The sequence below is a fragment of the Peromyscus californicus genome, unplaced genomic scaffold (genome assembly GCF_007827085.1).
Source record: "Peromyscus californicus insignis strain IS unplaced genomic scaffold, ASM782708v3 Scaffold_4__1_contigs__length_199733344, whole genome shotgun sequence".
NCBI classification, from domain to species: domain Eukaryota; kingdom Metazoa; phylum Chordata; class Mammalia; order Rodentia; family Cricetidae; genus Peromyscus; species Peromyscus californicus.
In genome coordinates this window covers 58,906,425-58,921,403 of record NW_026294562.1, presented here as the reverse complement: position 1 = coordinate 58,921,403, position 14,979 = coordinate 58,906,425, and the positions used below count along the sequence as shown (strand labels likewise).

The following is a 14,979-nucleotide window of genomic DNA, read 5'->3' as shown; positions in this document are numbered from 1 at the left end:
CTGTCTTCAGGGTCCAGACATGAGGTTCAGGCTTAAACAGAGGGCAGGAGGTGTGCATTCCTAAGCAGTCCTGGTCAAGGTGTGGTCCTGCCCATCACTGACCCATCACTGTTAGCTCCAGTCTCTCCTGCAAGGTGGTCTGACAAGTTCTCAGAACTCTGTGAGATCTCTCTGGGAGACAAGTTCCCCCTTCCCTGGTATGAGACTCCTGCAGAAATTCCAATGCTGCCTCTCTGGAATACTTTTTTTTTTTTTTTTAAGAAAATTTACTCCTAGTGGCTGATTAGTTCTTTCAGGAGAGTGATTGCCCTAACCATGGGCACATTCAGGCCCTTTGGCCTGCAGCTTCCTTCTGAGAAAAGGACGGACACAGAGAAGCAAACGCCACAGGCACAAAGATGTCCCAGCCATGCTACTGATCAAACAAAGAGTCCAATTGCATCTCACCCAGCTCTGAGGAACCTGGCCTGAAAAGGACAGCAAAGAAGCCTCTAGGGACATTATATAATGTCACCCGGGACAGCACAGAGCTATGGCATGGGGCCAAGAGCTCTTGGCTGTGAGGGAAGGAAAGGCAGACTTCAAGGTCTGTCCCTCTGCAGGTGCTGGAGTTGTCCCGTGCTGTACATGGGGCTATGTCAGGTGCAGAAGCTCTCACCACATTTTAACCACCTTCTTGATAATACCAGCAGGACCGCGTTCAGGGGCAGAAAACTTCATGCCCCTCCCCTATCTCCTTGCGACAAATGTGTAGCCACATCAGGTGGCAGTGAGCAAGGAGAGTGCGCTTCCTGGATTGTGCTGCTGACCCAGATAGAAAAATGGAGCACTCCTTGGGGTGTTGGGATAAGCAGAGTATAAAGGAGTGGGACTGATGTAGTGGAGGCCCCATCAGCCAGAACATTGGGATTGGAAGAAGGGCTGGCTATAGATAGGCGAGGTGTGCAGGCTTATGTCCTTGGGAGCTTTCACCCCATGAGGACCTGTGCTGTTGGTGCAGAAGCACTGGGCTATGTCTTCAAGATGAGGTAGAATGGGATGAGGCCACCTACCCAAGATGGGTGTGAAGAGTATAGCTCATGAAGAGGAAGTCCAGCTTTTGGCTTCAGCGCCAAGTCCAGGACCAGAGTCTCACCTCAGAGGCAATGAACCACACACCCTAGAGGAGTATGTGTGTACTCCTCGCTCTGCCTGGGCTGTCGGAAAAAGCGCTTGGCTGGGGTCTTCAACTGTGCATGGCCGTCATCCTTTATCCCAGAAGTTGGAAGACTGAGGCTTGGGGCCTGACTCCTCCTGAAGCCTCTCTTAGGCTCATAGTGTTTTCTCCCCGTGTCCTCATGTAGCTGTCGTCTGTATGTCCCTGTCCTGACCTCCTCTTCATAGAAGGACCCTGATCATATGTGACAAGGACCCGGTCTAACCCACTCACACCTGTAAAGGGTCTTGTTCCAAATGTACTAGTCAGAGATTCAAAAATATTAATTTGGGGGGTTCAAAATTCTGTGTATAACATCACCCCCATTTAAACAGTCTTCCTAGGCCTCAAAAACTTGTTCAGTTTTCTCTGTGGGCCTCTCCAGCACCCATGAAATATTACCTTCAGTGCCAACTGTGACTCACCACTGGAATGTCCCATGTGCCGCAGTACCTGAGAGCCCGAGGCTCTGGCCCCTGCTCTGAGCATACACCTGTAATCTACAACTTGTTAGATCTCTTCCTTCATGTCCAACACCTGCTGGGGCAGGCTGAGGCCCATGGAATGGACACCTCATCAGGATTCCAAAATGTTATCAGGAAAAGTGGCAGAGGCCACCCTAGCCCAACCATTCTAAAAACCCTCGGTGCAGGGTGAAATGCAGCCATAGAGACGGAAAGTCTCCTCTGCCTGCCCACAGCTTCAACTGCTGTCAGAGGGGGACAAGATGACACAGACTCTGCCTCTGTCATTTTCCATGCCAGGGTACTCTTCCTACTGCATCCTATCTCTATGCAAGTGAGCAGGACCCCATGCCAGGGCCATCCCCCTCAGACCCCATGAGAGTGACCTGGCCCAGACCCAGTACCAATGCACCAGTGAGTCTAAGACAACCTCTGAAGATGTCCCTCCTAATGTGTGTTTTTAGAGTATCCCTGGGCGGCATGCATCCTCCTTGTAACAATTGCCTGTGAGATGCTTCTGTTTGACTACAGCCTTTCCTCGTAGACTCTCCTTGGAAGGCTGGTAAGGAGTGTGTGCCTAAAGGGAGAACTTCCGGTAGCATCCCATACAGGACACCCCTCACCTGACTGTTGGATCTTGCTGGGTGCCTCTCTCCCAGGCCTCCCAGCAGTGTCTCTTTCAGCTTTAGGGATGTCTTGGCTTCTTCTCCTAGAAGCATGGAGGAGTCAGTGTTTATAAAACTCAAGTTATATGCTCTTCAACCCTAGGGTTCCATTAGCTGGGTGGGGGATGGACTACCAGGAGTGTATGCAAGCTCCTGGCACAGTTCTGCAAACCTACCACTGTGCCCAGTTCTCCGTGGCTCCTAAAGCCAGAAGGGACTTTACACAACGTGCCACTTAAGTCTCACTTACCCATGAAGATCAAGAGGCCTAGAGGGAATAAGGACCTTGGTTCAAGGACACAACTAATCCTTGTCACAAGACAAACCTGGATAGGTGCCCTGCAAGACCTCCCACAGTCACTGCCTTGGCCTTGAGCCTCCAGACCATCTCTGGGGCCCTTCTAGAGAGTATTTCAGCCCCTGCATGAAGCAGGACTCCCACACAGCAGTGGATGTATCAGGAGCACACACAGGTGTCTGTCAGCTTGTCTGGCTTCCTACTGTGTAGTGTGTGTAGGCTTCTGGGTGAGCCATAATGAGTCTACCCAATAGCTTCTCTGTGCAGTGGTTTCTTAGCGTAACATCCCATGATGGTGGAAGGGAGTCTAGCTCTGCTACGGGAAGCCACTGCAGGGAGCCTGGGGCCAGAGTTTCAGTAATGAAGTCCATCCCACAGCACCACCTAGTATGGGTCTGTAACCATGTGGGCATGTGCTCTCCTGCCTTCAGTTCCTGACTGTGCAAGGTGCTGATCAATCCTCCCAGTATCCCCTGTTCCTCCCTGGGCTTCAGGGCTTTCCTGAGGCCAGTAGTATCTAATATTATCCAGACCACAAGTGCAGTCCTGGAATGGATTCACTTTGAGGTTAAATCAGTCATGGTGCCTCTTTAGCTTCCAAAATACACCCAGGTGTTTGGATCCAGGAAGGAGAAGTTGATTTGAGTTCCAGAACTAGTTCCCCAAAACTTCAAGAGCATTTTGTGTTCTGGGTGTCTCTGTACCTCAATCTCCTTTAGCCCAGGCTAGCCCTAAATTCTCTGTATAGCTGATTATGACCTTGAACTCCTGGTCTTCCTGCCTCCACCTCCCAAGTGCTATAATTACAGGCATGTACTACTACCTTTGGTTTCTACTGAGCATGGAACCCAAGGCTTTGAGCATGCTGGACAAGTACTTCACCAGCTGAGAGACAGTCCCTGCCCCACCGTAGAGGCTTTGATTGACAGGCATGGTGATCTGAATAGCAAGATCTCCTTTCCACTAGTCCCCACCTCTGGTCTCCCAGGGCCCTTGGATAGGCAGTAGTTAGATTCGTTTGTTGCAGGAAAATCCCTTCCATGGCTGTACTCTTTCCTGGTGGTATAAGAAACCTCATGGTAGGACCAGAGGCCCTGGGAAGGCCGTTTCTCTTCCTGCCTCTGTGGTTGGAGGCCAAGTCGCTCATATCAGATAACCTTCTCTCTAGGAACAGTGATGAGGTGTGCATACATGCCACTTACCACTCCTGAGTAGACCTAAGCAGATAGAAATAGAGGTACTGGGCTCCTGAGGGAAGGGAAGCCCTCAGGAGAAAGCCTGATGGATAGTGGAGTCTCACCGGCTCAAGGATTCAGAGTTCGGACTTTGGGGTCAGAGTTGTCTAGGTGGCTAGAAGTAGAAGGGGGAAGTTCCTAGAAAAAGGAACACCCCAAAAATATGCACCCAGTTTCCCTCCAATCTCTGACAGGCTTCTGAGCCACTGTATGTGTGCAGGGTAAGAATTGAAGGGTCCAATGCAAAGTAGGAACTTAAACTTGAAGAGTCCAGGGAGATATCAGGGGTTTCCACTGCAGAGGCAACAGTGGAGAGGTGAGACCTGCCTTGACCTGTCTACAGGAACCCTAGAAGGGAGATCAGAGTCAGAACTCATCCCAAGACCAAAGCAGTAGAGACCTCTCCAGAAGAACCCTGTAACAGCCTTCATGGGACAGGACATCCCACCAGTGATTGTATTTACTGCTAGAAAACCTCATCACTCTTCAGAGGAAGATAACAGAACCCAGTTTGTGCAGCAGCTGATACAGTGTTCAATATGGAATTGGAAGTCAGCAGACACACAAAGAGGGAGAGAGAGCATTTGCCGTGTGTGAGCATTGATCTTGATCATCAGTGTGGACAGAGTCATCGAGGAGACACCTCCATGTGGATCTGGAAGATTTTTTTCAGAGAGGTTTGACTGGGGAGGAAAACCCACCCTAGAAGTGTCGGGGCCCAGGACTGAATGAAAAGGAGACAGCGAGCTGAGCACCAACGTTCATCTCTCTCAGCTTCCTAATTGTGGACGGCATGTGAGCACTGCCCCACACTCCGGCTGATGTGTCTTCCCCACCAGGAGGGACTGTACCCCAAACTGATGAGGCCGGATAAGCCTTTCCTCCCTCACGCTGCTTCTGCCAGACACCTACATCTGTTGTCTAGTGCCTGCCATGCCAGGCAGTGGGCTTACCCAGAACAAGGATGACCTCCTCCACCCTACACCTTCCAGAAGGCTCCAAGTACAGGAAGGAATATTCATGGTGTGAAGAGTTCTAGAAACAGTTAGCTTACATAAAGAAGGGCTCAGTTACTCGTAAAGCCCAGGATGAGGTGCGAAAGCCTTCATTTTATCCACTTGCTCATCTTTGAAGGGAGCTGGGCTCGGTACAATGGTGAGTAAGACAGACCCTTTGCTGAGCAAGAAAGGTGGTATGAATTCTTAAATAATATGACTTCCATTTCTGATACATGCAATGAAAGGAAAATAACGAATGGCCAGAACGGAACATAAGACGGTTTCTGTAGTAGCTTGTCTGTGTTACTAACGAAATGCCGGAGGCAAGTTAACTTTATAAAGAAAAAAATGAGGGTTATTCAGCTGACGGTTAGAGAGGCTGGGAACCACATGGCACAGAAGTGGAGGGAGAAAGATCCTCTCTGGGGTCTCATCTTATAAGACCATGAATCATGAACCCCCTCCTTCGTAGGCTCTAACCTTAACCTTCTCCAACATCCCTATCTACGGTACCGGCGCACAAAGCATCCGGGCTTCAGCACACGAACTGGGGGGTGTCAACCTGCAGTATGGAGGCCAGGTTGCCCTCGCTACACTTGATGGTCTCAGCTGCTGTGTGGGGGGCTGGTGCTTGGTGTCATGCAGCCACAGTGGTCCCTCAGCGTGGCCCTGGCTCCTATAGTCCAGCTTTATTCTCCAGGATGTGGTGCGGAGCCATGAGGAGGAAACTGGCTGTGTAGGCCAGGGTAGCTCTACAGGCGAAGTCCTCCCGAGAGGCCCCTGAGAGTCCAGCCAGAACAATGGTGGCCAGGAAGCCTCCATTCTGCTTAGTAGCCAAGAGCTGGGCCTGTGTGTCCCATATGGAGAAGCAGGCAAGCCATGCGAGGGTCAGCTCTCTATCATGCAGCCCTGGGCAGGTTGCAGGTACCTGATTATATGCTGGACATGTAGAGGAATACCTGCCTGAGTCTCTGGAGTCCCTGGGTTACCTCATAAGGCTTCCTGCCAAGGAGGCTAGTGGCAAGCAGCCCATGCCACATGCTTGTGACGGGAAAATGCTGAGCTACACAGTTTGGGTGGGCTCAGTGCCCGCTCCCCATCTCCAGAAAGGCTGAGGGTGAGTCCAGTCTCTCTGGATCTTAAAGCCCTTCCCAGGCTTTCTGTCCCACAGGATACCCAGGGACCTTAGGAGGCAAGGCTGAGCTGGGGGCGGGGACACCTCCCTTCTCTTCAGATGAGGAAACTGTACCTTGGCATCCCACTTTGGGCCACACGTTGACCCAGGATGCCTGTCTGCTAGCCCCAGGCTCAAATGTTATGAACTGGACAGAAGGACCCATCAGGGCTGGAGGCTGGGGAAGGAGGGCGGCTGCATGGACTTGGCTCCCAGGCTGAGGACTGTCCTCTGCTAATCAGCGCTGCTGGTAATTGGCTTACTCCCTGCAGACAGCTATCTTTGTCTCTCTGAAGTCTACAGGGGACCTTCGGGCGTCCTTCCATCTTGGGGGAGGGGTTCCTGCAGAAAGACAGGACTCTGGGGCTCTCCTGGGAGGGAGTCAAACAGGTGGGGTCTTCTGCTCCAGGTAGAAGCCAGAAACCTGACCCATGTTCTCTGTCCACCAGAAGCTTCCAGGCTCGGAGACAGACCTATATGGGAGAAGACTGGGCCTGATAAAAAGGTGCTGGCTGGGTCCAGGGGAAAAGTGGAGATGATGTTTGAATCCAGAATGGGGTTGGGAAGTGAGTTTTACCAGCCTTAGGGGGCAAGGGCAGAGCTCCTGAGTAGGCAGGGCAAGGCAGGCCTGGCCAGTAGGGCACCATTTGACAGCCAGGATCCTTCCAGAATGTATCCCGATCTCTCTTACCTCTCTCTAGTCAGCCCACCTCAGGCCCAGAGGCCCTGCACTAGCTGTGGTCCTGGACACATAGCCCAAGGCACTGCCAGGTTACATGCAAGAGGCTCTTCCCTAGTTCCCACCCGGTCCCTCAGCGCCCGTCCAACCCAGCCAGGCCCAGGCTGGTTCCGAAGTCTGCTCCTTGGCGGACCAGTCACCCCAGCTGCCATCCATCTTCCAAAAGTTGAGCCCCTCAGTGGCTCCTGCCAGGAACGGTGCAGACGCCGCAGACACCCACATCTTTGTGCAAAGCTAACCCCATGTTACTGCTGAGACGCCTTTTAATATCTGGCCTTATTTATGTGGGTATGACTCATTCACCAATTATCATGAGATGGAGATACTTTGCCTACTAATATTTAAATTGCAGTTATCTGAAGCTACGAGGAAAGGAAGCGAGGTCTGCTGACTTTAGTTTGGTGGAGATGGGCTAGAAGATTAGGGCTCTGACCCCTACATGCCCAGTTGCATCTGCCTCTGCCTCCCTGCTCCAGTCAGACCTGCCAGCCAAGCGTCCTACACCTTGTACATTTCCTTTCTGGCATTTGGTGGAGTTGGGGTCTGGTGGGTCACTGAGACCCTCTGGAGCTTCTCCTAGTCCTCTTAGCTCCCTCTGTTAGACCAGGGAACAGAGCAGCCCCTACGCCAATGTTGAAAACAGCTCAGGTACTCCCCTGCCTCTGTAGCCCTGTCTCCCTCTACCTTGCCCTCCTCCCTTGGAATAAGGACCCGTGGAGCAGAACCTCGGGAGGCTTAGATGGGAAAGTAAAGATCACCTCAGAGCATCAGGGTGTGCTGTGCCACAGAGACTGAGAAGTCTGACTAGCTGTATTTTCTTCTCCTCTGGTGGTACCACATGGGGTGGAGGAGGCTTTGCGTCTTGAGGTCTCTGGCCTGTGTTGGAGGGAAGCATGGAGCCTCATGCACACACCCAGCATGCCCTCAATACCCACCTCAGTGCATCCTCAGAACATAGCCTTGTGCTGGCTGAGGCAGGTCTCTCTAGCAGAGGCTCCTGGGGTGTCTGAGGGAACACTATCCTGTCCTCGGTGAGTGCCTAGTTAAACTGCCCCCTGTCATTTACAGTGGCCACTCAGCTTTCTAGGGAGACCTAGAGGCCTTGAAACCTACCCCTAGTATACTCTGAGGCCTGTCCCCAGCACATCTTCACAGTAACCTCGGTGATGAACAGCCATGTCCAGCTTTACCTGTGATCATGTGACAGCTTCTATGGGCAATGTGGGAGCTCTATGCTCGGCAGATAACCCACCTCTGCATAGTTCCCAAAAGTACATTTGCTGGTGCAGAGTTCTGGGGCTCAAAGACTTTCTGCAGCTAATGCAGTTCTCTGAGTAACACTTGAACCCAGGAAGTCTTGTTCTAGATGTAAGAGATGTACTCAGGGTCCCTGGACCAGTTTTCCCTCTAGCTGCCAGGGACCTTGAGGATAGTCTGGACTTGGATCCAAACTCCTAGGCTTCCTCAACCAGAGCCTTGGTTGTTAGTAAGGACACTGTAGCCCAGGAGGTAGGGGTGATGGTGCTGGAAAGGATATGATGGTTAGCTGGGGGACAGACCTAGGACCCTGCTGCCAGCTTGGGGTCCAGCCACCTGTGAAAGTCTTGGCAGAACATCTACCCTGCAGTCTGCAGATTTGGCAGGAAGTCAGAAGCAGTGGCACCAAGTAGACTCCATGTGGAACCTGGTTCTACTTCTGCATACTGAGAATCAGAGAGGTGAGTCCAGCTGGCATTAGAAGCTAAGGACCGGCCCTGGTTTCCTCGCAGCAAGCAATATAAGGCCTCAGAGAGCTCTGTAGACACTGTGAGGACTCTGGTAACTGAGTTCTGGTGCTTCTGTTCAAGTGACAAAAATAGGGACATCCTCAGAGCCCTCTTGCACAGGCCTTCCCAGGTCCCCAAGCAGCTGCTTGGTGTGGCAGTGTGTCATACCTCAGCTCAAGCCCTGGGTGGGGGTGGGGCACAGCAATGGGCTGGCTGTTACTCTAGTCTGTTGGGAACCCCCAACTCCCAGTTTGCAGGGGAAGAGGAAACACTGGCATCTCCTAGCACCTCAAAAAGCCCAGAGAGCTGACTGCTGCACCGGGAATCCTGAGGGACAGGTCTCCAATGGCGGGGTCAGCCAGGGAGGTGTCTTGGAGGGGGTAACGCCCCCAATGATAGCGGAGGCATTTGGACATGCTAAGGAGAGTGTATGTCTTTCAGTGTGGGGGAGGGGATTGCCCACCACCTTTCTACCTGCTGACTTGTAGTTTGGTTTGGTTGGGATCTTATTGCAGTTGTTTTGAAGCAGGGTATCACGTAGCCCTGTCCGGACTCCAACTTGCTGTGTAGTTAAGGATCACTTTGGAGTCCTGATCCACCCGCCTTCATCTCCTGAGTACTGGGATTGCAGGTGTAAATGATATCAACCGTGCCTGGTTTGTGCTGTGCTCGGGATTGAACCCAGGGCTTTGTGCATCCTAAGCAAACACTATATCGAGTGAGTCATGTCCTCGGGTTCCGTTACACATGTTCTAATGACCCACATTACTCAGCCGTTGCTGACAGTACTGTTGCAAATAGCAGTACACTTGAACCCTTGCCACCTTTCATGAGGCAGCTCTGGGAACATCTTTTTATATAGAAACAGAAGTACAAAGAGGGGGTTGGCTTTTCTGGAGTCAGAGCCTCACTGAAGAAGAAGAAGAACCACTGGGTGGTTCTTCTCCAAAGTGCTGTATGCGGTGACATTTTGCTTTGCCCTGCAAACATGGACTCAGGTCACCCCACAGCCAAGTACTGGGAATGGCCAAATTACTCCAGTTCTGCTGGTGGGGAAACTGAGGGTTGAGGGAGTGCCTGACCAGCCAGCCCATGGCTGCAGAGGACAGTGCCTCAGCCCACACCGCCTGGCTCCCACACCCCCCCCCCCACTGAAGCCACAGAGAGGGGAGACACGCTCGTCCTCAGCAGTAAGCACTTCCGAGTCTCACCACGTGCTGGTAGCACCTGCCATATCCTCCCTGCCAGGACTTGAGAGCCTCAGAATGTTCTGATGCACGGAGAGCCTTTTTTGTACAAGAAGTAAAATTATTTTCAGCCTGTTGTCAGGCAGCTGTCAAAAGACATGGAAATGAAGGGCTTAGTGAGTCTCTGAGAGGAAGTCCCATGGCCAGGGTGGGTGTAGGGATGCAGGCTGTTGGCCATGCAGGCTGTGGAGTGGAGAGATACTGGTGGTTTGGGGCTCATTCAGGGGTGACTGTCCTCCTGAAAACTGATTCCGGGGGTGGGGGGCACGAGCTGATTTTTTTTTTCCAAGTATGCACGGACATTGAGTGGTCCCAGACACACTGATGATACTCGCCTCCCTACAGGACTGGAGTTCAGGTAGACCGCTCCATGGCTGTGTTTCTAGGCTCCTGCTCTTTGCCATTGGTACATCATGCACGGCCCCTGTTACATCATCCAGAATAAAATCAGGTTGGTGGAGGGAAAGCTTATAGATGTGAGGGATGCACACTCAGGAGGCTGAGGCAGGAGGATGGTGAGTTCCAGGCCAGGTTGTGCTATGCAGTGAGACCCTGTCACTAAAGGCAAAAGAGGAAAACGGGGGGGGGGGGGGGGTGCAGTGCTGAAGCAGGCACACTTCCAGGACCCAGGTACCTTGCACAACCTCCGCAAATCTCCAGAGAGTTCTGTGGCTGCTCTCAGAAACCGCAGCATGGGGATGCTTCCAGAACATTCCAGAAATCTCAGACCCCACCATAAGAAAACTTACTGTGAGCAAAGAGTCTCTAGCAGTCTTGAAGAGAAACAGCTTTTGGATTTCATGTCTCCCTTAATTTTAATTTTTAATTCCCTGCTCCGTAGTTTCTGCTTCCTTAAAGATGGTACCAGTGGTTCCCAGAGGTCTGCAGGCTTGCTACCACCCTCGGTCAATACCACCCCAACTTTCCGGAGAAGCCTGGGTCAGCACTGGGGACCTGAGTCCTCATAGTCAGGAGGATTAAAGACCCCAGGAGTGGGCAGGTCTGTACTAGGAGAAGAGGGGCTGGGCTCGCAGTCTGTTGACAGACTTGTAAGCACAGAGCCACAGCAGTGTAAGCCATACCAGGGCTGCTTACCATGGGCTTTTTGTTCACACTGTTGTTTACGGCTGGTGTCCTGCCGGCCGGGCATGCTGGGAGGCCACAAGCTGCAGTAGCATCATAAGATGAGGGATAAAATAAACACCCTGTGTTTGTTTGTTGTCTGAAGCCAAGAGGAGAGATTCATGGTGGGGGGTGGGGTACAGAGCTAATATCTCCTTAGGGTAGGAGTGCCATGACCTTCCTCTGACAGCATGAATCACCGCATACAGGTAGAGACCTCTTTGTTGCTGGGGTTATTCAAGGACAGCACAATAGGAGGGCTATATCAGAAGTGGCCCACTCCCCGAGCAGGAATTCTCAGAGTGTACTATGAGACACCCCCAGTTCTCCACAGCAGAGCCTGTCCCAGGCTGAGTACACAGGAGTCTGTCTGTCCAGGTCACACAGGTACTCACACAGTCCCCAGCCCACCTGCTTGCAGTCCCACTTGCCACAGCCACAACACAGGGTTACCCCAGCTCTAATCTGGGCTGCCCTCAGCCTTGTCCACGAAGTTTCTTTTAGCAGTGGATGGTGGTAAATGCAAAGTCATAACCGGTCAGTGCTGAGAATAAGTGACATTGAAAACTCAGCCCTACATGGGACCTCTGTTACAACCTCTCTGCACCCCCTACCACCACCACCACCACCACCACCACCACCACCACCACCACCACCACCACCACCACCAAGGCTCAGGGAGCATTGGAAGGAAGAGTGGAAAGAATGTTTAACTGGAGGATGTATGGAGTCCTGAGAAATGCTGTCTTTTAGACATGGCACAGCTGTTGTTCCGTGAACTCGCAACAGCTGTGAGTGCCCGTGTAAGACCAGCACAAGGCCAAGCTAGCCAAGATGCCAGTGTGGATGGGAAGGAGCTCATGAGCGCCCTTCCAGGTCGAGGGCTATTAGCAGTGGATGGCTGCTGGGTGAAGGAGAACCATTTCTCTTTGGGGGTACAGCCTCTGATAGGTAGCCCACACTCCAGTGGGTAAAGAAAAAAACCTGTCGAAAGGTGTCTGAAGAGAGCATCCTTTGGTGTGTGTGTGTGGGGGGGGGGTACAGCACAGGTCCTTTGTCACACCACCATAGATAGCCATAGCCTGGCTATCTCCCCTCCCTGTAAGTGCCATCTGTGTCCTGCACCTGTTGCTCTCCTGACCGGCACCACCCACTCTCCACAGCCTGACGGGACACTGAACTCAGGGTCTGGGCTGGTTGGCACTGAGGGAGCTGGATAGAGACATGGGTCTGCTTGGGAAAATTCCCAGCTCTTCTCCTTGGACAGCCCAGGGCCCTGCACATTTCCACACTGTTTCTACTTGTGAGCAAATGCACCCAAAGGAGCAGCGACCTCCTATATGGCTGGTGGTGATGGCAGCTGGGGACTTTGTATCTGGGCCATGTGACACTCCTGCCTTACTAGAGTTTGGGGTTCTGCTCTAGGGAAGATGGGACAGGGACCTGCTTGTCCCTCAGTCTTTTGACATATCTGAGGCCAGAGACCCAGTGTGGAAAAAAAGTTCTGTCATGTTCTGTCATCTCCTTCATTCAGAAAAGGTATAGGGTGTCTCATAACCTTCTTGGGAAGAAGCCTTCTCCTACAACCTCCACCGAAGGTCACTGTCAGATGTAGGATCTTCAAGGGTGGGGGGCAAGGATGTGACTGGCTCAAAGCCTGGCCTCTAGCTTCACAATACAGTTGTGGGCACACACTCTCTGCACCACACAGTGGCCACGGAGTTGCCAGAGCAGTGGGTGGCAGGGAAACTTGGCTTGGGTGCAGCTTTGCGCTTTCTGGAAGATATCGATCCCCAACAGATGGAGCAAGCGCTGAGCATCGCTGGTATCCCAGAGAGTTCCCAGAACTCTGCGAGTCCCCTGAGCCCATGTGCTTGGGGGCATGACTGGCAGGGTCCCTGGCCTCAGGAGTGGGGCTTCCTGTATTTGTAGATACTGCTGTCACCACCCCGGTCTGGCCACTAGCTGGTGTTCCATGATGATCTAGAAACCTCCATGTTGAAGCTTTCCTACCCTATCTTTAGTTCATTCTTAAAAGATGCATGCTCATGGGTGATACTATGGGCAGAGGTCCTCCTGGAAGCTGCTCAACCTTGCCCAGAAGGTCCAAGTGGCCACGGAAGCCACGTGCATGATGTGGTGGGGAGCACTAGACAGTAGCTCCATCTCTAAGCCAGCACAAGTCTCAGGAGCCGTTTTGATGCCACCGTCTGTGATGCTACAGGGGAGGATGTCACCTGGGCGGTTTTGACATGGCTGACGAACCGTGTGGGCCCAATGGAGATGATGTTTAAATGCTCAGCCGACACGAAGCTCACACGCAGACACACATAGTGAATCAGGCGCAGTCTCTTCCTTCCCAGAACCCAGACAACGCCTGGCACAGCATCGGCCATCCTGAGCGCGCTTAGGAAGGAAGGTGCCACTGCCTAGGCATGCCAGCCTCCTCTTCCTTACACCGCCATTTTTGTTGATGTAAACTGTGTCAGCCATATGGAATTGAATTCAGGATTCCAGTTGCTTTTTCCTATCTCTTCCTTTTCCTTCCCCCTCCCACCCCCAGCCCCCAGGTTTGGGAAGCTGTTCTCTTAGCAACCGCAGAAGCTCACACTTAATTAGTGCCCCAGTGGCAGATGCAGCCCAGTGCAGTGGCTGACCCTCATACTCCCTCCTGCTCTGGAAGCACCTTCACCCTGGTGTGGCCATCATTCCCCATCCCACCCACTGCTGGGCACAGCAGTGAGACCTGCCCCCCTCCTTTGTTTGCTATACAGATTAGAACTTTCTCAAGGCAGCAGTTGGGGAGATCTTCCCTTGCGTCTCCTAGACTTCTGTTGGGGTGTGAATGCCAGAGACATGTGGGGAAACAGCTCTGAAGGGCCCACTTCTGCCAACTGCCCCCAAATCGGGTACTTTACCTCTGACTACCTTGCCAGTTATTATTTCCTATCCCCTCCCCCCCAAAAGCAAATGTAAGCGGCAGGAGGCGGAGCCCTGCTTTCCCAGGGTCATTATTAGAATGGGGAGGGCCAGAGAAGTAATGCTACTTGTGTCTGATTCTTTCAAAGGGAAATAGGTCACTGTCAGGATTCCTGAATCCTGGCATGCCTACCCGGGTTCTGGGGATCTTTTGTTGGCTTGTCTGAAATGTGGATATTTCCCCCTTGACTTTCTTACCACATCTGCTAGCTGACAAATAGACTTGGCTTCTTCTTTAAAAATGTAAAAAAAAAAAAAAAAAAAAAAAAAAAAAAAAAAAAAAAAAAAAAAAAAAGGAAAGAAAAAAAGAAAAAGCACAGTACTTTATATTTAGCCACAGGCGCACGGAGCGCCCGGCAGCAGCCGGGTTTCCTTGGATAACTGGGGCTCCGGCTCACAAATGCCTCCCGGTGTCTCCTGGCCGCCAGCTTGCGCGCAGTCGCCTGCTCCATGTTAACCCTGCGTGGTGCTGCTTTCCCGATGCCCTGCTTGCTCGCCCAGCAGAGTGGCATTGCTCACATGAGGATCGCCGCCAGAGGTAGCCGGCTCTGAGAGCAGCCTCAGTCTGCGCACAGTTGCTTCCCAGCTGACAGACAGAATATGGGGTGGGCTTTGTCACCAGCACGCTGGGTCTGGCATGCCCAGCGATGCTCGGGGCTGCAGAGCGCCCAGACGCCCGCCACTGCTCGCCGGGTCCCAGCCGCGCCAGCTCCGAGGGGCCGGGCTGTGCGCCTAGCCTTCCTGCCCGCCGAGAGGGTTATATAATGAGCGGACCGCTGCCAAAGTCACAGGGAAAATGAAGTCTTTGTTAAATGCCTTCACCAAGAAGGAAGGTAAGGAGAAAGCTGTAGGAAGCGTGGGGTGCCTAGTGAGCAGCTGTGGGCTGCTTCTTTGGGGAGAGGGGGCTTGGGTGCCTCCCCAAATTGCTGGTTGCGGTTCATCGCTCAAGGAATAATTGCCCCAGCTTTGTGATATGGTTTGGCTCTAGCCAGGTCTGGAAGATTAACACAGATGAAGGTGCCTTTGTATTTTAGTGTGTTCCTAAGCCACCAGCCTCTGGTGGAACTGCATTCCAGAACATCTCATCCAGAGAGCCT

At 52.5% G+C, this 14,979-nt stretch overlaps 1 protein-coding gene across 8 annotated transcripts in view; it reads left to right on the top strand.

Annotated features, from left to right (window-relative positions):
- Shank2 (SH3 and multiple ankyrin repeat domains 2) overlaps positions 1-14,979 on the top strand; it is a 445,086-nt gene that overhangs the window by 165,747 nt on the left and 264,360 nt on the right. Inside the window, exon 1 of one of the 8 annotated variants that reach the window (XM_052712833.1) lies at positions 14,236-14,715. The exons of the other annotated variants lie outside the window; for them this stretch is intronic. Coding sequence (XP_052568793.1) covers positions 14,679-14,715 — 37 coding nt within the window. The 5' untranslated portion in view covers positions 14,236-14,678. Of the gene's footprint in view, positions 1-14,235; positions 14,716-14,979 lie in introns of those variants that run through there. 8 annotated transcript variants of the gene reach the window in all.